We start from the raw sequence: 20,964 nt of genomic DNA on the forward strand, positions 1-20,964 counted from the left end.
ATTCCTAACTGTCGTATACACTTTCATGCAGTTGATATGGAGAGATTCTAGGAGTTCATATTTTTGGTTTGCATGCAGCAGATCTCATCCAAGCATCTAATGCTATAGCATTAGGAACACGTATTCAGGTAATTTATACCCAGTTATGCGCCTGGGATTTAGACTATTAATAGTCACGAATGTCATTTATTCTCTTATCATGTCTATTTGCTAAGTTCACCATTTTGTGGTACAATGCAGGACATAAAATTTGCAGTTCTTGCACATCCGACTCTGTCCGAGGTTCTTGACGAGCTATTTAAATCAGCAAAGGTGAGTGAGATAATCCTTAATGTACTTTCAACATCTTATTGAGTATAACTATTCTGGGCCTAATTTTACACCCATAGAGCTGGTCCTTTGTAACACCTGCATTAATTCACGCCCTCTTCATGTAGGTTAAAGAAAACGCTTCTATCCCAGTAAGTGAACCAGTTGCAGTCTAATCTTCCCAAACAAAAGTATCAATTTTTGAAGAAATTTGCTTGTATTAGGGACTTCCAAAATATTACGCATCTTTAGGCGGAAGAGACGAGCACATTCATAATCCTATAAAAGAAGGGAACCGTTTGAAGGAGATCGCCACTAATCTGATAAGGGATACTCGACGAATGTTACTTGTATTGATATATTTTATTCTTCATATTTTTAGTGTCTGTCAAAGATACTTATATTTATTACTGTTGTTTTTTTTAACTTAGTTTGGTTTTCCTAGTTGTAGTTATCGAGAAGGCCTTTGACAGTGGCCTAGTTTATCACTGGTTTAGTTTTGCACTAAATACACATGTACCATAACATTTTTCCAAAATCTACAATGATATATAGAGTAGAGATCCTCTCCATTTCTTAAAATAATGGACATCTCAATTACTACCAATTACTACAGGTTTAGAAACTCATTTCTTAAAATTATATTTTCTACCGTGAACGGCCACCTTCATACTGTTGTTCCTTATTTCTTAAAGATGTAATGACGAGATACCCAATATAATCCTCTACTGCTAAAATTGTCTTCCAATGGTTTCTCCCTCAAAACTTGGTTATTTTAACATGTTTGGTGTAGTCACTCACTTCTCTTTCCTTTTGACACGAATTCTTTTGTTCATATATTTGTTTGTGCATTTAATGAAAGACTTTAACTCACGTTTGAATTGACACATCACAACAATCTTATTTGGTCATTTACTTACCATTAGTAGGAGCTGTTATTGTTTTTTTTTTTTTTGACAAGAGTAGGAGCTGTTATTGTTGAAAAGTCATCGGTATTTATTGGTATTTACTCACATTTGAATTGACACATCACAACAATCTTATCTTCACTTATCGACCATTAACAAAAATCTATCTAGTCACTTAGTACATGCCATTAGTAGGAGTTGTTAGTGTTGAAAAGTCGTTAGAATTATTGGTGATTACTCATATTTGAATTGATCCTAAAATGTAACAAAATTTATATCTTCCATTGCAAATATTTGGTTGAACAATTTGTTATGAGTGGAATTCAAAACATGAGTGGAAATGCATAGACTCCACGAGTAACTCTTAACAATTACATTATATTTCGTCAATCGTCAAATTGATAGTCTTGAGTAGATCAAATCTATAAATTTCTTAAGATTTAAAAAAAATAAAGAAAAAGCAATGACGGTCTTTAAGACTTAACATGTACTCCCTCCGTCCCTTAATGTAACCACCCATTTGATTTTATTTTTGTCCATAAATGTAACCCCCTTTTCAAATTACTAGATGCATTTATTTTTTTTTTCTAAACATACCCCTAATTAATACTACTAACTTGTCTTGAAATATGAATAGTCAAATTTAATACACATACAAACAAAGGACAATTTGGTAATATTAATACACAAAACAGACACATTAATTACACTGACAACTTTTCTTAAGAAATGTGAAAAATACAAAGGGGGGTTACATTAAGGGACGGAGGGAGTAATTTAGAATAAATAAAAATGGTTTCTATAATGGAAGACTTACGGCCAAACTTCATAAAAACATTGTATAAAGTATTTATATAATGTAAAAAGGCAAAAACCAGGTTACAAACATCATAATTTATTTCATAAGCTCATTCAAATAGGCTTTTCAAAGAATCCCTGAAATATGCCTTCAACATGTTGTAGTATTACCTCAGCTTTAAATTGTCACCAAGATCAATAAAAAAAAATAAAAAAACACCTACAGTGAGAGCCCATACACAGCAGACAGACGGGAACGACAAATGTGAGGCATAATATTATTCAAAGCTTCTTTTTGTTTTTGAATTGCAATTGTTCATAATATTCTACTACTTTGTCCGGGTTTGAACCTAGGACCTCCAACTTCTTTTGTCTTAGTTGAAACCAGTTACCAAACCCCCTAATATTATTCAAAATTGACCAACTTTAACAACAACATACACTAAAACCATTGACAGTTCAAAAAGTCTGCTACAAAGGTAACTATGAAGACTACTGTTATTTCATTATTTGTGATGCTTATTAATAACATGTTAAATTGTGCTAAGAATCAAACATGTATCTCAAATATATGCATACAACCGTCACACACAAGGATGAGAGGGGAAGTTTGTGCACAATGAGGAGCAAAAGAAAGGAATAGGGTTTCACCTTAAAAGGAGCAAAAGAAAGGAATAGGGTTTCACCTTAAAAATAAGGGAAGGAGAAAGCTAGGTCTCTCTCTTTCGAGATTATTTTTCTCCATAGGAATTAAGACCCAGAATATGTACTAAAAGAGAACTCTGAAGAGTTTTAGAGGGTAATTTTTCACCATAATAATGATAAATTGTTGGTCATAATTTTTTTCCACCAATCCAAAGTACTAAATCAAACCTACAATTTATGTTTCGGCCGGACTAAATCGAATCACAAGTCTTCCCCATCCCATCAACCTCAAACAACACTTACAAAGCCGTAGTTTACACTTCAGCCAAACTAAAGTAATCACAATTATCAGATTAAATCACACAATCGAAAATGAGTGTGGAATAAAAATATGATCCCACAGCTCACTTTCAGCATCAACATCATAAACAGCAGAATTGATGGTCTAAATTCAGGCATAAACATTGAAGATTACTGTAGCATATTTAATATTCAGAAATAAAAACCCAAAAATGCTAACAGTACTGCATTTTCTCTTAATTAATTAATCCATCAAAGTACTGTCGAACATAGAATTGAAATAAACCATACATAACATGAATTATAAATCTAAGATTCAAAATACAAAAAGCCCGATTAGAGATCGACACTTTACTCTTCTTCTGCAATTTCACCATTTTTCTTGTTATGCTTCCGTGCGTACCTCTGGTTCCTCAAAAACTTTGGATCCATCTACAGTAATCAATCACAATAAATAAACAATTAATTAAAATCTCATTACAAAATAGAACAATCGTTTGAAAAATCAGAGAAGAATGATGAATACATACCCCTTTGGTGGAAGTGTGGCGGTGCCTCTTTGGCTTCTTGATGCCATTTTTGTGGGCCTTGTAAGACTGGTTGTGAGCGGTGTGATTCTTCGACTTCGCCATCTCTGAAATTCAACAAACCTAATTCTGAAGATGCAGTGGCTCTAGGGTTTTGTTCGGCGGAGAGACCTGTGTATGTATATATATCTGTTGGGGACGGGCTCTTCTGCACTTACACCCTCGCTTTGGATGGTAGTAACATCATCTCAGCCGTTTAAAACTTTTAAAGATCAGGATTATTCCATGTTCAATTAATTGCTTTATAAAATAATAATACTAATAATATTCTTTCAAAATAATCCCTCAAAAAAAAAAAATTCTTTCAAAATAATAATAATAATAATCATTTTAGTTGCTACTCTCTTATATTTAGTCCTTGAATTATCAAAATATAATAAATGGTCACAAAACTATTGAAAATCAATCAAATTAAAAAAAAAAAAAAAAAAAAACAAATTAATCTCTCAACTAGTTTTGGTCCTTGGTGTTATGTATTAGTCATTCCATATCATTTTTTAGAGGAGTCCTTGTAAATCTTGTTAATATTGAAATAGTATTGTAATATTCACTTTAGTTCGTACTTCGTGGGACTAAAAAAAAAAAACAATAAGAATTAAACGAAAAATGATTTATTTGTAAAGACTAAATAAAATACATAAGCAAAAAGCAAAGTGTGATATTTGCAGGGATTAAAAACATATATAAAGTGTTCTCCTAAACATAACCTCGTTGGCAATGAAATGTATTTTTTTTTTTTGTGGTGGTCAGAGTTCGAACCTCGAACCTTGCATATTTTATGCAATGTCCCTACTAACTGAGTTAAACTCACGAGGACAATGACATGTATTGTTATATATAGGGATCGAGGTTCGAACCCCGAACACCCCGCTTATTCACATTAAAAAATGTGAATTCTACCCACTAGGCTATAGTTGACAAAAATAAACATATATAAAGTATTTTTTTTTTGAAAGGATAAAGTAATTGTTTTGTGTGTGTTCATACATCCACCTATAAAAAATAAACATATATAAAGTCCTTGTAAAAAATAAACCCTCGCCGCCCCTCCATCCCGTCGAATCCAAATCTTCCGTTTTCAACCCTTGCCGCCGGCGAAGGGTGGCTCTGTTATAACGAACCACGGCGGTCAGATCGTTTTGTTCGGTGACGGTTCGTCGAGGTTCTGCGGTTTCAAAATTTGGGTTTTCTAGCAAGATCTGGATTGGTGTGTTTTTACTTTGATATACGCGATCTGGCTCTTCGCGGATCTGTGGGATTCATAATCCTTCGTTGCCTTTCTGGGTCGTTTGACTGGTTGTGTTTGTTCAATTGAGATATTTCAACATCGATGTGTAGTCATCGTCTTGGTTGGTTTCTCAACGGATTCACACCACCACCGTCACCGTCTTATCCGAGGCACTGGACTGTTAGGCTAGAAATAGCCATGTATGCTCGCTGTTTTTTTGCAGTGGGTTGTTGGTGAGTAAACTTGTTAGCGTGTTGGCGGTCAGGTACCTCACCACCCTCAAAATCCAAGTTCCGTGCTTGCAAACATCTCAAATTGTGCATTGGCGCTCGATTGTTTGCTCTTAATCTGCTGTTAAGTTGGTTCGCGTGGATTCGCTTTTTACCGTGTTGGCGGTCGAACTCACCTCCACTTTCAAGCATTTTTTGACTGACATGGGACATTTTGGACTCGAAAGAGTCGTCTATGCTTGCTGCCGTTGTTGCAGGAAGTGGATGGTACGTGATTTGATTTCGTGTTGACGATCGATTCACTCGCCATACTTTAGCCTTGTGCTTAATTGCTAGATCTTTTTAGGGTTGAATCCACTTTGTGGATTATTATCTTTTGTTTTGCCGTTATGGACTGGGTCAGGTTTTACGTCCCCCCAGTTTTATTTTGTAATTTTTCCTTTTTTTTAATAATATATATGAGCAATTGGCATTAGATTAGAATAGGGTACCAAATTATTTGGACACTATTCTTTTTTATGTCATTTTGCTCTTGGCCTATCAAAAAAAAAAAAACCTATAAAAAATATATCATCCTTTGTTTTCTTTATACGGAAAATTTGTGTCTTGGTAAACACTAACATGTTTAACTTTTCTCATTTAACGGTTAAAATATATAAACTATGAAATTTTATTCAATTATTTATAAAAATCAAGTTATTTGTTTGGTAAAGAATGATAAAATAATAAAATAAAGTTTAATCGTATAGTAAAGTTGAAAGAAAATATAGATATTTACATAATTTTGCCTTTTACATAAACTATTACACAAAAAGTTAGTAATTTTTTATATAAAAATATAGATAAACTGAAAATGTATTTATTTAATTAAATAAATAAGGGTTAAATTACAAATAAAATAGTTCATGCAAAAGTTAAAATTAGAAAGCCACGCCACGCCATTGAAGTTCTCCTATCTCATGTTCTATTATCCCTCAATTTGGATTGGCAAGTCAACATGTGATTGTTTTAATAAGTAGTCAAACGTTCAACTTCCTTCTTTGAGAACATGGGAAGGAAAATGGACATTCAACTTCGTTCTTCGAAAACATTAAACATGGGAGGAAATGGGAAAGTTAAGCAACAAATGCACTTTTGCTATTTTTCATGAAAAGACTACATTCACCATATACATCATTAAGCATTCTCCAAACATCATAAACTACCCACAAAATGTCTTCCATTAGAAAGATTTAAGATTGCAACATTTACAAATTGATTGTGATTTATGACGTAGAAAACAAGCAATGGGAAAATACGTTGGATATACCAAACACAAGACCAAAACAACAATATTCGAAGTAAACGAAAGCATGAGTTACTTTAAATGCGAATTACATGATAACTCCTCCTCTAGTGCTCTGTTTTCTAAGCATCTACACTCAAGAATTTGACGTTCAGTGCATGCAAAAGAAAACCGTGCTACAAGCCTGTTTTGGAGTTTCAGAGAAAACATTGAACCAGTTTTCCCGGTTCTGGTTTTGGTGCAATCCAGTTGAGTGTGCATTGGACAGGTAACTGGTCAAATTCCCAGTCCAACCGATTGAACTTGCGGACCCTGACCAGGTTTATTACCCTGAAACACTTGTAATGGATTGTGTATGCGCATGCCATGAAGAATGCTACAAGGCATTTGGGAAATGTGCTAAAAAAAACGATGCCAGCATTTTTTAAGATTTTAAAGCTTGCATGTATTATTATGAATGTGAGCCAACATTTCGTGAGGCTTGGTATTCTTGCTTTATAAATATAAGTTGATGGAACACTTGATTATATAAAGACTTAGACGACAAATGTGTAATAATAGTGAAACTTACACAATAGCATGCAGAAAACACACAAAAGTAACACTAAAACCTAACAATTGATCCCCTAAAAAAAACACTAACAATTGATAAAAAGATAATATAGTTCTTATATAAAAAAGGCTTAAATATGGTATTGGTCCCTGCAAAATAGGCCAGTTTTGGTTTTAGTCCCTGCAAAATTTTTTTATAGGTTTTGGTCCCTGCAAAAATAGGTCAGTTTTGGTTTTAGTCCCTGCAAAATATTTTTATAGTTTTTGGTCCCTGCAAAAATAGGCCAATTTTGGTTTTAGTCCCTGCAAAAATTTTTTTTATAGTTTTTGATCCCTGCAAAAATTCAGGAAAAATGAAAAATTAATAAAAAAATTGAAAAAAATATTAAAAAATTCTGGAAAAATGAAAAATTAATAAAAAAATTAAAAAATTCTGGAAAAATGAAAAATTAATAAAAAAATTGAAAAAAATATTTAAAAATTCTGGAAAATTGAAAAATTAATAAAAAAATTGAAAAAAATATTAAAAAATTCTGGAAAATAAAAAATTGAAAAAAATATTAAAAAATTCTGGAAAATTGAAAAATTAATAAAAATGAAAAAAAATTTAAAAAAATACGGAAAAAAATTAAAAATTCTGGAAAAATTAATAAAAATAAAAAACGATTAAAAAAATAATATAATCTAATAAAATGAAAAATAATGCTAAATTCTGAAAAAAAATAAAAAAGATTAAAAAATTCTGAAAAAATAAAATTTTGAAATTTTCTAAAAAAAATTAAAATTCTGGGAAAATTAAATTTTAACAAAAATTCTGGAAAAATTCTAAATAAAATTTTAATGAAAAATAAAAATTCTGGAAAATATCTAAAAAATTTCGAAAAAAATTAAAAAGATTAATCATTTTTAAACAAATGAAATTTTTCAAATTTTCATTAGTATTTTTCGAAATTTTGATTAGTATATATTCGAAATTTCCCTTATTCTCGATTTATAAATACACAAAAGTTCCCGGTTTATAAATACACAAAAATTCCTAGAAAAAATACTAATGAAAATTTCGAAATTTCGAAAAATACAAAAAAAACCTAAGCTCGGTTTATAAATACACATATTTTTTCCCTTATTCTCGGTTTATAAATACACAAAATTCCCGAATTTTTTTTTGGAAATAAATACACTGAAAAAACTTAAGCTCGACATATATACTAATGAAATTTTCCAGAATTTTTATTAAAACTTCGAAAATTTTAATTAAAATTTCGAAAATTTCATTTTTCCAGAATTTTAATTTTTTTCAAAAAATTTCGAAATTTTATTTTTTCAGAATTTTTTAATCTTTTTTATTTTTTTCAGAATTTATCATTATTTTTCATTTTATTAGATTATTTTATTTTTTAATCATTTTTTATTTTTATTAATTTTTCCAGAATTTTTAAATTTTTTCTTTATTTTTTTTATTTTTATTAATTTTTCAATTTTCCAAAATTTTTTAATAATTTTTTTCAATTTTTTATTAATTTTTCATTTTTCCGGAATTTTTTAATATTTTTTTCAATTTTTTTATTAATTTTTAAATTTTCCAGAATTATTTAATATTTTTTTCAATTTTTTTATTAATTTTTCATTTTTCCAGAATTTTTTAATATTTTTTTCAATTTTTTATTAATTTTTCATTTTTCCAGAATTTTTTAATATTTTTTTTAATTTTTTTATTACATAATTGGGGTCAGGGACTATTTCCAAAAACAAAAATTTTGCAGGGACTAAAACCAAAACTGGCCTATTTTTGCAGGGACCAAAAACTATAAAAAAAATTTGCAGGGACTAAAACCAAAACTGACCTATTTTGCAGGGACCAATACCATATTTAAGCCTATAAAAAATTCAAACAATTGATTCTTGTAAATAGTCTTATATAAAAAATTCAAACAATTGATTCTTGTAAAATTTGTAGAAACAGAGTAATAGTTGGAGGTTGTAGAGTAGATTACAAAACTAGTTTCCAGAAACTCACATTTTTGTAAATTAAATCAGACTATCTTTGTATAATTAAGAAAACTGAACTGCTTTTAACTTCAGTTTCAATTTTCCCAAGCAGGGGAACTTGTTTTTCACAAACAAGCCCATGACACAGTAAAGATGGTGATACAGAAACAGACACCAAAACACTAATTGTGTTCCTTTTAATTCCACCGAAGAAGTGTTAAGCGTGAGTAGGACGCCTTAGAGGCAAAAGGACCACTAATAGAGGGGTTGTGGGAGATGCGACGAGGAAAATAGTGTGGGTTTTCCCATGTAAACATGCATTACCACAAAATATCCTCATCCTCCTATCTTGGGTATAGAGTGCCCAAGAACTTGTGTGTATACACTTCCTGGGATATCGCTATAGAACTTACTACACGGTATAAAGAAAGAAAAAAAAACAGCTTACAAACATCAAAATTTATTTCTTCAAGTCTTTTAAATTGGAATCATTCAAATTGGCATCTCGGAATACCTATGAAATATACTTTGAACTATGCCTTATAGTAGTATCAAAATCATAGTTTTAAAATGTCAACAACATCAATTTTCTACAATCAGCAACTATTGACTAACTAATTGGGAGAAAAAACATCTGCCCTTAGCGAACAGTCGGCAGAAAGATGATATGCGTTTATTATAAGGTTCAAGACCAACCAGTGTTAATACAAAAATACAAGGCAGGTCAGAATGAAAGTCTACTACAAACGTCGGTAAGTTTGCAACCTGTTAACTGTGCTAACAATGAATAACAAATATATTTATATGCATAACACTTTCCCTAGGAAGGTAGAATATGGACTTGTGGAATGAGCAAAAAAATATTTATCCATTTTCTCCTATATTTCCAACCCCCACAAAGCACTCCCCTCAACTCGCAAACAAAGAACAAAGCTAAATTGCTCATAATAATCAGAATAAAGAACAAAGCTGAAACCAGTGATTGCAATAATTAAAAAACACAAAGCAACTAAATATTCATTAATAAAACTTCATTAGACTTGAACAAAAATAGCAAAAAAGTTATCAGAGTATCGCACTATCACTAAATAAATCAAAACACTATCAAAGATAGTTTTAACATAACGTATAGAGCTCAAAGTCGAAATCTAAGTTGCACATTAGAGATCAACACTTTACTCTTCAGCAGAAGCGATTTCACCATTTTTCTTGTTGTGTTTCCTCGCATACCTCTGGTTCCTTAAAAACTTTGGATCCATCTACAATTATAAAAGTAAAATAAAATTATTAATCATCAATAGAAATCAATCATTTCAAAATCAATAAAAGAATTGAAAACTGAGTAATACATACCCCTTTGGTGGAAGTGTGGTGATGCCTTTTTGGCTTCTTGATGCCATTCTTGTGAGCCTTGTAAGACTGGTTGTGAGCGGTGTGATTCTTCGACTTCGCCATTTCTGAAATTCAATACATGCAGAGTTAAGGAAAGATATAAGGGAAAACGAATTGAAAAATGAAGAAATTGAAGGAGGCAAAACCTAATTCTGAAGATGTGGTTGCACTAGGGTTTTTCTTGGCGGAACAAGATGAAAGAGAACTAGAAGGAGTTTATATATGTGTGACTCTGAAAGAAGAAGTGGACCGGGTGGAGAGTGAGATGGGCTTGCCCATTAGGCTGTAACTTAGAGAAGTCCAGATAATTTATTTACTAAAATACATCATAATTGATTTTTGAGTCAATTATTCTCTTTTCCCCTCTTATTTCAAAACATACACTATTTCAAAGACGCTTAATCATATATTTCAATCCAAAATTAATATTTTTTGTTAACGTTTTTTTAATAAAAAAAAATACTTGTCAGGGCATGCACTTGTACGCCATGAAATTTCAAAAACATAAAGTCATTTTATTGGTAAAGTCGGACTCCATGGACTCAGCTCAAATCCCACGCGAGACAGTTGTAAAATGGTCGTTAATAACATTGTTATTGATGTTGATTTTTTTAAAAAAAGATTAATTGGTGTCAAGTAATATTTTGATAAATTTATTTTATAAAGATCATTTTGATGTGTCAATAAAAAATGATGATTTTGACGAAACACGAGATGATTAAGAATTTAACATGTTAGAAATAGCAATTTCTAGATCCTTTAATATCCTCCAAATTTCAACCATGATTACATTCTTGAGGCCAAGCAGAAGTGGACATAAAATATTATTGTATGTAATCTAGTCATTTTGTACGAACTAAATTTTGTAGAGTAATCCTTTTTTTTTAATTCTCGTTTGAGTACGAATTTAACGGCTATTTTTATTTAATTGTCGTTTTTATAATTTAAAGATATTTATTTATCAATTATACTACTTCTCAATTGGTTCTTTTCCATAGTTTTTTTAATAAAATTAGTCAATGCTGTTATTGGAAAACTTATATATTTTTTTTGGTAGATAGACGAAATGGCAAAGCCATTATAAACTTACACACATTAGCGGAGGTACCGGGGTTCGAACATCCGTCATGGCGTCCGGCCTAACAATTTCGGCATTTTGCCAGTTGAGTTAGGACTTGTGGACAAAACTTATTTTTCTTATCTACAAATTTAAACAAAATTTGATTATCTATAATAATTGTTGCATGCAGAGTAGAAATTTTATGAATAAAACTAATCTACATTTTTTACAAAAATAAATCCAAAGATGACTCCACCATTTACACAAGTGATTCTTTTCGTGGAGAGATAACTCACAATAGCTTTTGAGATAGGCTTAAAATTCATTTATGATGCCTTATTGTACTTTCTCATGGTTAATTTGAGAAAATCTTCCTTCAAAAAATGATTAGAGAAAATCTGTAACAAAAAATAAAAATTGAGAAAATCTTGTACCATTTTTTTAAGTAAAAAATTAGAGAAAATCTGTTTTTTTTTAAAGAAGTTATTAATTAATTAGAGTAAATCTGTGGTTTTGTTTTTTGACGTGACTATGGTCTGTGGTTTTAATATTATTACACCCGATGACGCGTACCAACCAATCAAACCCTCACAACTGGAATTTCTTCACAATAACCCGAGCAACTCCAGCGCTAGTTCCACACACTGTTCTTCAAACTCAAAAACAAGTTCTTGCTTTCTTTACCATTGGAGATGGATGATGTGGAATCCATGTTGGAGAAATGTTCTTTGTGGAGAACACGTTCTAGCCAAAAACTGTCAGAAAAAGCACATGAAAAAAAGGGAGAGAAAGTGAGAGAAAATACACAACATGTTCTAAACATACAAATCAAAACACAAAATCAAACAATTAAAATTCCAAATCCGAAAATCAATTACAAATTCCCAAATTAGACAACCAATTGAATCTTCACAGTTCAATTCTAAAAAATTTCCTTTAAATCTGAGATTACCCCCTTCAATCTGGGTTTTGAGCTTTTTTTTTACCTTCTACCTGAGTTTTATCCATTCAATTTTGAGAATTGTTCAAAGAAAAAAAATAAGAGAATTATCAAAAAAAAAAAAAAAAAAAGGAAGGAAGATAGCCGATGGAAAATAGTGGTAACGAGAGAGAGAGAGAGACAAGAGAATGAAGTAGTGGTAATAGGGGAATGGGGAGATGAGGGTAGTTTGGATTATTCTAAAACTAAAAGGCGTTTTTGTTTCAACAAAATGAAAAGAAAAAATCTCAATTTTTTAATTAATATTTTTTGAAAACAAAATATATAAATAAGTATTTTAATGGAAAAATATTAAAATAAAAAAAAATACGTGGGATCAATTGTAGGTCCCTATAATGTAAGTTAAGAACATAAACATTGTTCTTTGCATTGGAGTAAAAATTGAATAATGTTCTTAATACATAGGTGGTATCTTTGGACCCCACCAAAATGTTTCGAGAACATAAATAGTGTTTGGAGTTGCTCTAACAAGTATTGAATCACCCCCCACTATATATACGATGAAGACAAAAACTTGGTAGTGGTACAACATAAAAAAGAAAGAAAAAGTGTTTGTTTTTGTTTCTGAAATTTCCGGTTGAATAAAATGTTTCTTTTTGATTGGTCTGTGGCAAAAAGAAGCCAAAATTTTATTCCTAGGGTTAGATAATGCTTTGGGTGGTCACCAAATTGCTCGTAGAGTCTGGAGGGACTATTACGCTCAGGTAATTTCTTTCTTTTATGAATGGTTTTAGCGTTTTATTAATTAATTGAATGAATTGTTAATTTAGTCATAAAATTGTTGGATCATTCATGTCTATTTCGAAATTCTGAATTTTAAAATTCTCAACCACATTTAAATTTAGGGGTTCATAAGGACTAACATAAGATTTTTAATTTCATAGACTATTTTAAAATATAATAACTCGTGAATCAAATGAATCCCGGTTAGGAGAGTAACGCATATTTAGTGTCTGATACGCCTCAAACAGTAACATATTGTATTTGTTTTGAAAGTACTTATGCTTGGCTATATTCAGTGTTCTATAGGTGTGTTATGAACCGAGCTATGAATCACTGACGCACACTCATACACCAATAATAGTTTTAGAAAATGAAAGTGATTAAATGTAACCACATGTGTTGGTATTTTGTCGGTGTGTTGGATACTTGACACGTCTTTAATCTGAATTGTCAGTCTTAGAATGTTATCATGTGTTTGTTTTTGTACAACTGTCCTTAACGTAATCATATGCATTGATATCGTGTAAGCGTGAATGTAATCATGTGTGGGTATATTGTAGCGTTCATGTTAATTGTAGATTTTATATGGTACAGGTGGATGCTGTAGTCTACCTGGTTGATGCATTTGACAAGGAAAGATTTCCAGAATCAAAGAAAGAGCTGGATGCTCTTCTTGCTGATGAGTCACTAGGAAATGTACCTTTCCTTATCTTAGGAAACAAGATTGACATTCCTTATGCTGCATCAGATGATGAATTACGTTTTCATTTGGGCTTGACTAACTTCACTACAGGCAAGGCCAAAATTAATCTTTATGACTCCAATGTCCGTCCTTTGGAGGTGTTCATGTGTAGTATTGTTCGCAAGATGGGATATGGTGAAGGCTTTCAGTGGCTTTCTCAGTATATTAAATAGGGATACAGTTCAAGTTTGCTCGTAGTACTTGATTATATCATCGTGCTGATACAGTTTCAACATTAGCATTGTAGTTTTATACTTTGCTCATGTAAATTGGATAATAATAGTTAAATGGCAGTTTTGATTAGTTTTTCTTAGTTCTGAAACATGCATGTAGGAGTTGAAAATCTTGTGTTGCAGTCTATATCAGTTATTAAAATTGCAGAATTAATAATAGTGGCTTGAATGTTACAAATGCTTTGTGTTTGTTGGGCAGTGCTTCCTTTGGTTAACAATCTTCAGGACATTTATTCATAATCTTCGTTCAGAAGTCAAATATTTTGGTTGCAGTGATGGTTTTTTTAATAGGAGGCTGCAGTAATGTTAAGACACTTGGTATAAATGATGTTAAATATGATAGTTGTCCCTCTCTGTCAAGATGGTTCAAGTTCAACACGTTTGGCAGACAATTAGGTCTCTTAAATATATAGATTGCATAAATTAATATCTTTCTTAATTTGCATAATTTAGTCAAATTTTGCTAATATTTCATTTCGGAGGGAATATTGTGCTTGCTATAGTTTTTATCAGTTCTAGAAGTTAACAAATATATAACCTTTATATCATTTCCTTATTCTAAAATTTAGGTCGTAGTTCATTGTAAGTTAAGTAGTTATTGGTATTATGCAGGTTACTTTTGTTGAAGCTTTAGATCAGCTTATGCCTGGATTTGATCCTGAAATCAGCAAGCTGGCTCAAAGGGTTCTTGTAAATCCCCGTAATATTGATTATCATACTGGAATTTTTGCATCCAAGGTAACTACTAAATCTTGCAATTTCTTGATCAGTTTTTGTTGATCGGCTACTTTGACATGCCACTGTCCTCATGTTTTCCTTATAGATCACACCTGCAAGGGATGGAAAACCTGTCTTGATCAAACTTATTGATGCAAAAACTAAGGAGCCAAAGGACACTTTGGAGGTAACTCAATCTTTTATTAGAAAAATTTCAAGTAAACTTATTGTTCTTAATTGTTATGATTTCTTCGATGGGAAAATATTTATCAAGTGTTAATGTGTTGAACTTAACTACCGAAGCTTTTGGTTATTGATTCAATAAACTCATATCGCATAAGCGCTTGATGTACTGGCTATCTATTTAGCACATGAGTTCATGAAGCTGCACCGAGGCAGACAATCTAAGACTTATTCACAATTAGATTACACTTCTTTCTCTTTTCCCTTTTTTCTATGTATAGTTTCAGAGATAACAGCTTCTGTACTCTGCTAGTTCACCTCTTGTTTACTTGTATATATTTTTTTGGATTTACTACAAGCTGTTGTCTTTACTTTGTTACAGGTTGATGCTGCACTAATAGCAACTGGAAGGGCTCCATTCACACAAGGTCTAGGACTGGAGAATGTATGTATTTCTAGCTGAAATGTGTTTAGGATAGGAAATTTTCCTGATGGAAATGAATGTATATTTTTGCATATTGTTCCTACAGGTTGATGTGGCAACACAGCGAGGCTTTGTTCCTGTGGACGAGCGCATGCGTGTAATTGATGCAAATGGAAAGCTGGTTTGTCTCTATTTCTCATGCACTAACTATCTTTGTCCGACTTATTGTTACTAATATAGGAGGATGTTGAATGATAGGTACCTCATCTATACTGTATTGGAGACGCAAATGGAAAGATGATGCTTGCTCATGCCGCCAGTGCACAAGGAATTTCAGGTAGGTGGAAACTGATGAATTTTTCCCCTTTTCTTTTTTTGCTTCAGTATTACTGATTAAAAAGTTACCAACAATGGTTGAAAAAGTCACTGGAAGAGATCATGTGCTCAATCATTTAAGTATCCCAGCTGCATGTTTCACTCATCCTGAAATCAGCATGGTTAGATTGACAGAGGTATATCAGAACTTTCACTGCAATGAGTATTGTAATGAACCAGTTCTCTTTCATATGTGTGGTCGGCAATCTTTGTTTTTCAGCTCTGCTACCTCTTTGAAACTATGTTATTCATACAATAAAATTACTTCTCGTTGTCCTTCAGTTGAAGTTGTTATGTGTTATGACCGAACTTAAAATTTGCAGCCTCAAGCAAGGGAGAAAGGTGAAAAGGAGGGATTTGACGTTAGTGTTGCTAAAACGAGTTTTAAAGCTAACACGAAAGCCCTAGCAGAAAATGAAGGGGAGGGACTTGCCAAGGTTATCTTCTTATATCTTCCTGTCAATGCTATTCTGATACGGCTTATGAAAGTGTTAAATGTTTTGAATGAATTCTGTACTAAAAGAATTACTTTGGTGGTACCAAAATTCTTCTGTCATGACAGTTGCTCTACACTCCTATCCATTTTTATCTGCATGCATTAGTTGCTCTGCTCTTTCATGCTTGACATTGCTAACTGTCGTATACACTTTCATGCAGTTGATATACAGACCTGACAATGGAGAGATTCTAGGAGTTCATATTTTTGGTTTGCATGCAGCAGATCTCATCCATGAAGCATCTAATGCTATAGCATTAGGACACGTATTCAGGTAATTTATACCCAGTTATGCACCTGGGATTTAGACTATTAATAGTCACGAATGTCATTTATTCTCTTATCCTGTCTATCTGCTAAGTTTACCATTTTGTGGTACAATGCAGGACATAAAATTTGCAGTTCATGCACATCCAACTCTGTCCGAGGTTCTTGATGAGCTATTTAAATCAGCAAAGGTGAGTGAGATAATCCTTAATGTACTTTCAACATCTTATTGAGTATAACTATTCTGGCCTAATTTTACACCCATAGAGCTGGTCCTTTGTAACACCTGCATTAATTCGCGCCCTCTTAATGTAGGTTAAAGAACACGCTTCTATCCCATTAAGTGAACCAGTTGCAGTCTAATCTTCCCAAACAAAATATAAATTTTTGAAAAAATTTGCTTGTATTAGGGACTTCCAAAATGTTACGGATCTTCAGGCGGAAGAGACGAGCACATTCAGAATCCTGTAAAAGAAGGGAACCGTTTGAAGGAGATTGCCACTGATCTGATAATGGATACCCGACGAATGTTACTTGTATTGATATATTTTATTCTTCATATTTTTAGTGTCTGTCAAAGATACTTATATTTATTACTGTTGTTTTTTTTAACTTAGTTTGGTTTTCCTAGTTGTAGTTATCGAGAAGGCCTTTGAAAGTGGCCTAGTTTATCACTGGTTTAGTTTTGCACTCAATACACATGTACCATAACATTTTTCCAAAATTTACAATGATAGAGTAGATATCCTCTCCATTTCTTAAAATAACGGACATCTCAATTACTACAGTTTTAGCAACTCATTCGTTTTTCAATTCCTTGAACTAATGATTTAAAATTATATTTTCTACCGATTGATCTATGTTCAATGTGACTTTTCCCATTTATTTTATCAAGTGTGAACGACCACCTTCATACTGTTGTTCCTTATTTTATAAAGAATGTAATGATGACATACCCAATATACTCTGCTGCTAAAATTGTCTTTCAATGGTTTCTTTTCTTTCCCCACCATTGATGAAAGCTCCCATTTCATTCCTCCGTTTCTTTTTTTATTTTAATATGCATTTTAACTGCAATTTCGATAATCTGAAATATAGTTTTCACTTGCGCATGCTGCCTCAAAACTTGGTTATTTTAACGTGTTTGGTGTAGTCACTCGTGTGTTTGTTTGTGCATTTAATGAAAGACTTTAACTCACGTTTGAATTGACACATCACAACAATCTTCTTTGGTCATTTACTTACCATTTGTAGGAGCTGTTGTTGAAAAGTCATCGGTACTTATTGGTATTTACTCACATTTGAATTGACACATCACAACAATCTTATCTTCACTTATCGACCATTAACAATAATATATCTAGTCACTTAGTACATGACATTAGTAGGAGTTGTTAGTGTTGAAAAGTCATTAGTATTTATTGGTGTTTACTCATTGATCCTAAAAATGTAACAATTTAAATTTTCCATTGCAAATATTTGGTTGAACAATTTGTTATGAGAGGAGTTCAAAACATGAGTGGAAATGCAGACTCCACGAGTAACTCTGTTAACAATTACATTATATTTCGTCAATCGTCAAATTGATAGTATTGAGTAGATCAAATTTATAAATTTCATAAGATTTAAAAAAAAAAAATAAAGAAAAAGCAATGACGGTCTTTAAGACTTGACATGTACTTTACTATAAAAATGGTTTCTATAATGTAAGAGTTGGGGCCAAACTTCATAAAAACACTGTATAATGCAAGAGTTACGGCCAATCTTCATAAAAACATTGTATAAAGTATTTCTTCTATAAACTATATCATGGATCTAATATAAGGTAAAAAGGCAAAAACCAGATTACAAACATCATAATTTATTTCATAAGCTCAATCAAATAGGCTTTTCAAAGAATCCCTGAAATATGCCTTCAACAACTTGTGTAGTAGTATTACCTCAGCTTTAAATTGTCACCTATAGTGAGAGCCCATACACAGCAGACAGATGGGAACGACAAATGTGAAGCATAATATTATTCAAAGCTTCTTTTTGTTTTTGAATTGCAAACATTCATAGTTAGTTTATTAGATTGATATTCTACTACTTTGTCCGGGTTTGAACCTAGAACCTCCAACTTCTTTTGTCTTAGTTCAAACCAGTTACCAAACCCCCTAATATTATTCAAAATTGACCAACTTTAACAACAGCATACACTAAAACCATTGACAGTTCAAAAAGTCTGCTACAAAGGTAACTATGAAGAATACTGTTATTTCATTATTTGTGATGCTTATTAATAACATACTAAATTATGCTAAGAATCAAACATGTATCTCAATATATGCATACAACCGTCGCTCACAAGGGATGAGAAGGGAACTTTGTGGACAAGGAGGAGCAAAAGAAAGGAATAGGGTTTCACCTTAAAAATAAGGAAAGGAGAAAGTTAGGTCTCTCACTTCCATTTGAGATTATTTTTCTCCATAGGAATTAAGACCCAAAAAATGCACTAGAGTGTAGTTTCTCTCCATAATAATGATAAATTGCTAGTCATAATCTTTTTCTTCCCATCCAAACTAAATCAAACCCTACAGTTTATATTTCGGCCAAACTAAATCAAGTCACAAGTCTTCCCCTCCCCCTTCAACTTCAAACAAACACTTAAAAAACTAAACCAATCACACAATCGAAAATGATGTGTAAAAGAAAAATATAATCCCACGGCTCATTTTGAGCATCAAAATCATAAACAGCAGAATTGTGTGCCTAAACTCAGGCATAAGCATTGAAGATTACTATAGCAGTTTTAATATTCAGAAATGAAAACCCAAAAATGCTAACAGAGTACTGCATTTTCTCTAAATTAAATAATCCATCAAAATACTTTCGAACATAGATTTGAAATAAACAATACATAACATGAATTAGAAATCTGAGATTCAAAATACAAAAAGCCCCATTAGAGATCGACACTTTACTCTTCTTCTGCAATTTCACCATTTTTCTTGTTATGCTTCCTTGCATACCTCTGGTTCCTCAAGAACTTTGGATCCATCTACAGTAATCAATCACAATAAATAAACAATTAATTAAAATCTCATTACAGAATAGATCAATCGTTTAAAATCAGATGAGAATGATGAATACATACCCCTTTGGTTGAAGTGTGACGATGCCTCTTTGGCTTTTTGATGCCATTCTTGTGAGCTTTGTAAGACTGGTTGTGAGCGGTGTGATTCTTCGATTTCGCCATCTCTGAAATTCGATAAACCTAATTCTTCCAAAGATGCAGCTAGGGTTTTGTTTAGAGAGAGGGGTATATATATGTGTGTTGGGGAGCGGTTCCTCTAAAGTACCACCACCCTCACTTAGGATGGGACCATCATCTCAGCCGTTAAATTTAAGCGGTTAAAGATGGATTATTTTGGTCATGTAAAAATGTTTCATGGTTTTAATCCTTAAAAATATATCACTTTATCCTTCTGATCTTTAGATTTTTGTTTAAGTTCTCGCAAAATTTGTTCATATTAAAACTCGTCATTGTAATATTCAGCTTATAATAACTTGGTGAAGCTAAAACAAATTAACAAGAATTGAAATACAAAAATGATTTATTTATAAAGACTAAAGACTAAAAACAAAACTAAAAAATACATTAACGAAAAGAAAAGTATGATATTTGCAAAGATTACAAACATCTTGACAAACAATAACATGTTTTTCTTTCTGCATTTATCAATAAAAATAATATACATTACAAAAATTTATTTAATAATGTCTTTTGATGGATAAAGAATGACAAAATAATAAAAGAAAGTTTAATTGAAGGGTAAAATTAAAAGAAAAAAAATATTACACTAAAGATATAGATGATTTTGAGAAAAGAAAAAAGAAAAAAGAAGAGAGGACCCAACGAGAAGTTTGCCAACCTACATTTCGGTTAGCATCACCGAAGTCTGGAGAAATTATGGTGGAATGGATTATTTTGACATTCGAAAACTGTATGAAATAAGAGTCAAATATACAGGATAACTTCAGGTTTGTATGTACAAAAAAGATCGTCAAAACAAGATAACAAAAATCGAGAGCTCAGAACAGAAATGTTTGTAAAGTTTATTCATCAAAAGGGAAAATAATGTGTAATTTTTGACCTTATGTTGCACAACAATTAAATTCTCCAACAAACATCAGAGACTACCCACATAATGCCTTCACAAAGAAAGGTTTAAGAAGTGCAAGGTTTACAAATCGATTTAGATGACACTTGGTAACGGGATATCAGAGGAAACTCGTGAATTTGTTAATTAATAAACAAGAAATGGCTAAATTACGTTGGATATACAAAGCACAAGACCAAATCAACAATATTCGAAGTAAACGAAAGCAAGAGCTAAAGTACGGGTAAACCAGAAGTATGTTAAGGTACTTTAAATGCCAATTATATATGTACTATATGAAGACAATTTTCTTTTAATCAAGTCCTTTATATTGAAGATAGTATTATCTTTGTTAAAACAAGATTGGAATGTGAGACTA

General features: G+C 31.8%; 4 protein-coding genes, 1 long non-coding RNA gene and 1 pseudogene across 9 annotated transcripts; 3 read left to right on the forward strand and 3 right to left on the reverse strand.

Annotated features, from left to right (window-relative positions):
• Positions 1-36: 36 nt before the first annotated feature.
• On the forward strand, positions 37-894 carry LOC146905531 (uncharacterized). The gene is made up of 3 exons (XR_015020278.1): positions 37-128; positions 241-312; positions 438-894. It is a non-coding gene; the product is annotated as an uncharacterized LOC146905531 (long non-coding RNA).
• Positions 895-1,870: 976 nt separating this feature from the next.
• LOC146905532 (large ribosomal subunit protein eL29z-like) lies at positions 1,871-3,643 on the reverse strand. Of its 2 annotated transcripts, XR_015020275.1 has the most exons (3): positions 3,491-3,643; positions 2,702-3,392; positions 1,871-2,666 (listed from the first exon to the last, which is right to left on the reverse strand). XR_015020275.1 is itself a non-coding variant. In XM_085729553.1 (2 exons), exons 1-2 carry the CDS (start codon positions 3,590-3,592, stop codon positions 3,312-3,314), a joined length of 183 nt encoding a protein of 60 aa, XP_085585679.1. In that variant the 5' UTR covers positions 3,593-3,643; the 3' UTR covers positions 3,098-3,311. The 2 variants fall into 2 exon arrangements, 1 of the variants encoding a protein (XP_085585679.1); XM_085729553.1 differs by lacking the exon at positions 1,871-2,666 and having other exon boundaries at positions 3,098-3,392.
• A 6,179-nt stretch (positions 3,644-9,822) lies between these two features.
• LOC146905533 (large ribosomal subunit protein eL29z) lies at positions 9,823-10,414 on the reverse strand. Its single transcript, XM_085729552.1, has 3 exons — positions 10,370-10,414; positions 10,185-10,288; positions 9,823-10,090 (listed from the first exon to the last, which is right to left on the reverse strand). Exons 2-3 carry the CDS (start codon positions 10,284-10,286, stop codon positions 10,007-10,009), a joined length of 186 nt encoding a protein of 61 aa, XP_085585678.1. The 5' UTR covers positions 10,287-10,288; positions 10,370-10,414; the 3' UTR covers positions 9,823-10,006.
• A 2,450-nt stretch (positions 10,415-12,864) lies between these two features.
• Positions 12,865-14,159, forward strand: LOC146905534 (small COPII coat GTPase SAR1A pseudogene; annotated as a pseudogene). The gene is made up of 2 exons (XR_015020276.1): positions 12,865-12,987; positions 13,601-14,159. The product of XR_015020276.1 is annotated as a small COPII coat GTPase SAR1A pseudogene (transcript).
• LOC146905535 (dihydrolipoyl dehydrogenase 2, chloroplastic-like) lies at positions 13,661-17,207 on the forward strand. 3 transcript variants are annotated; one of them, XM_085729549.1, is made up of 11 exons: positions 13,661-13,799; positions 14,594-14,719; positions 14,805-14,885; positions 15,264-15,326; positions 15,412-15,486; positions 15,564-15,642; positions 15,729-15,817; positions 16,004-16,117; positions 16,338-16,450; positions 16,563-16,634; positions 16,759-17,207. In XM_085729549.1, the coding sequence occupies exons 2-10, from the start codon at positions 14,624-14,626 to the stop codon at positions 16,567-16,569; spliced, it is 717 nt and encodes a 238-aa protein (XP_085585675.1). In that variant the 5' UTR covers positions 13,661-13,799; positions 14,594-14,623; the 3' UTR covers positions 16,570-16,634; positions 16,759-17,207. The 3 variants fall into 3 exon arrangements, with proteins under 3 accessions (XP_085585675.1, XP_085585677.1, XP_085585676.1); XM_085729551.1 differs by having other exon boundaries at positions 16,854-17,207; XM_085729550.1 differs by lacking the exon at positions 13,661-13,799 and adding an exon at positions 14,252-14,377.
• A 1,979-nt stretch (positions 17,208-19,186) lies between these two features.
• Positions 19,187-19,722, reverse strand: LOC146905536 (large ribosomal subunit protein eL29z-like). Its single transcript, XM_085729554.1, has 2 exons — positions 19,580-19,722; positions 19,187-19,483 (listed from the first exon to the last, which is right to left on the reverse strand). The coding sequence occupies exons 1-2, from the start codon at positions 19,679-19,681 to the stop codon at positions 19,403-19,405; spliced, it is 183 nt and encodes a 60-aa protein (XP_085585680.1). The 5' UTR covers positions 19,682-19,722; the 3' UTR covers positions 19,187-19,402.
• Positions 19,723-20,964: the final 1,242 nt, after the last annotated feature.

The sequence above is a fragment of the Medicago sativa genome, chromosome 7 (genome assembly GCF_051527215.1).
Source record: "Medicago sativa cultivar Bolivia chromosome 7, Bolivia_mono, whole genome shotgun sequence".
NCBI classification, from domain to species: domain Eukaryota; kingdom Viridiplantae; phylum Streptophyta; class Magnoliopsida; order Fabales; family Fabaceae; genus Medicago; species Medicago sativa.

Coding starts and splice junctions, on each gene's coding strand:
- LOC146905535 (XM_085729549.1), top strand. CDS start 14,624: ATGCCTGGATTTGATCCTGAAATCAGCAAGCTGGCTCAAAGGGTTCTT. Junction 14,886..15,263: donor AGCCAAAGGACACTTTGGAG/GTAACTCAATCT, acceptor ACTTTGTTACAG/GTTGATGCTGCACTAATAGC. Junction 15,487..15,563: donor TTGATGCAAATGGAAAGCTG/GTTTGTCTCTAT, acceptor GTTGAATGATAG/GTACCTCATCTATACTGTAT.
- LOC146905536 (XM_085729554.1), bottom strand. CDS start 19,681: ATGGCGAAATCGAAGAATCACACCGCTCACAACCAGTCTTACAAAGCT. Junction 19,484..19,579: donor GTCACACTTCAACCAAAGGG/GTATGTATTCAT, acceptor TGATTACTGTAG/ATGGATCCAAAGTTCTTGAG.
- LOC146905533 (XM_085729552.1), bottom strand. CDS start 10,286: ATGGCGAAGTCGAAGAATCACACCGCTCACAACCAGTCTTACAAGGCT. Junction 10,091..10,184: donor ACCACACTTCCACCAAAGGG/GTATGTATTACT, acceptor TTATAATTGTAG/ATGGATCCAAAGTTTTTAAG.
- LOC146905532 (XM_085729553.1), bottom strand. CDS start 3,592: ATGGCGAAGTCGAAGAATCACACCGCTCACAACCAGTCTTACAAGGCC. Junction 3,393..3,490: donor GCCACACTTCCACCAAAGGG/GTATGTATTCAT, acceptor TGATTACTGTAG/ATGGATCCAAAGTTTTTGAG.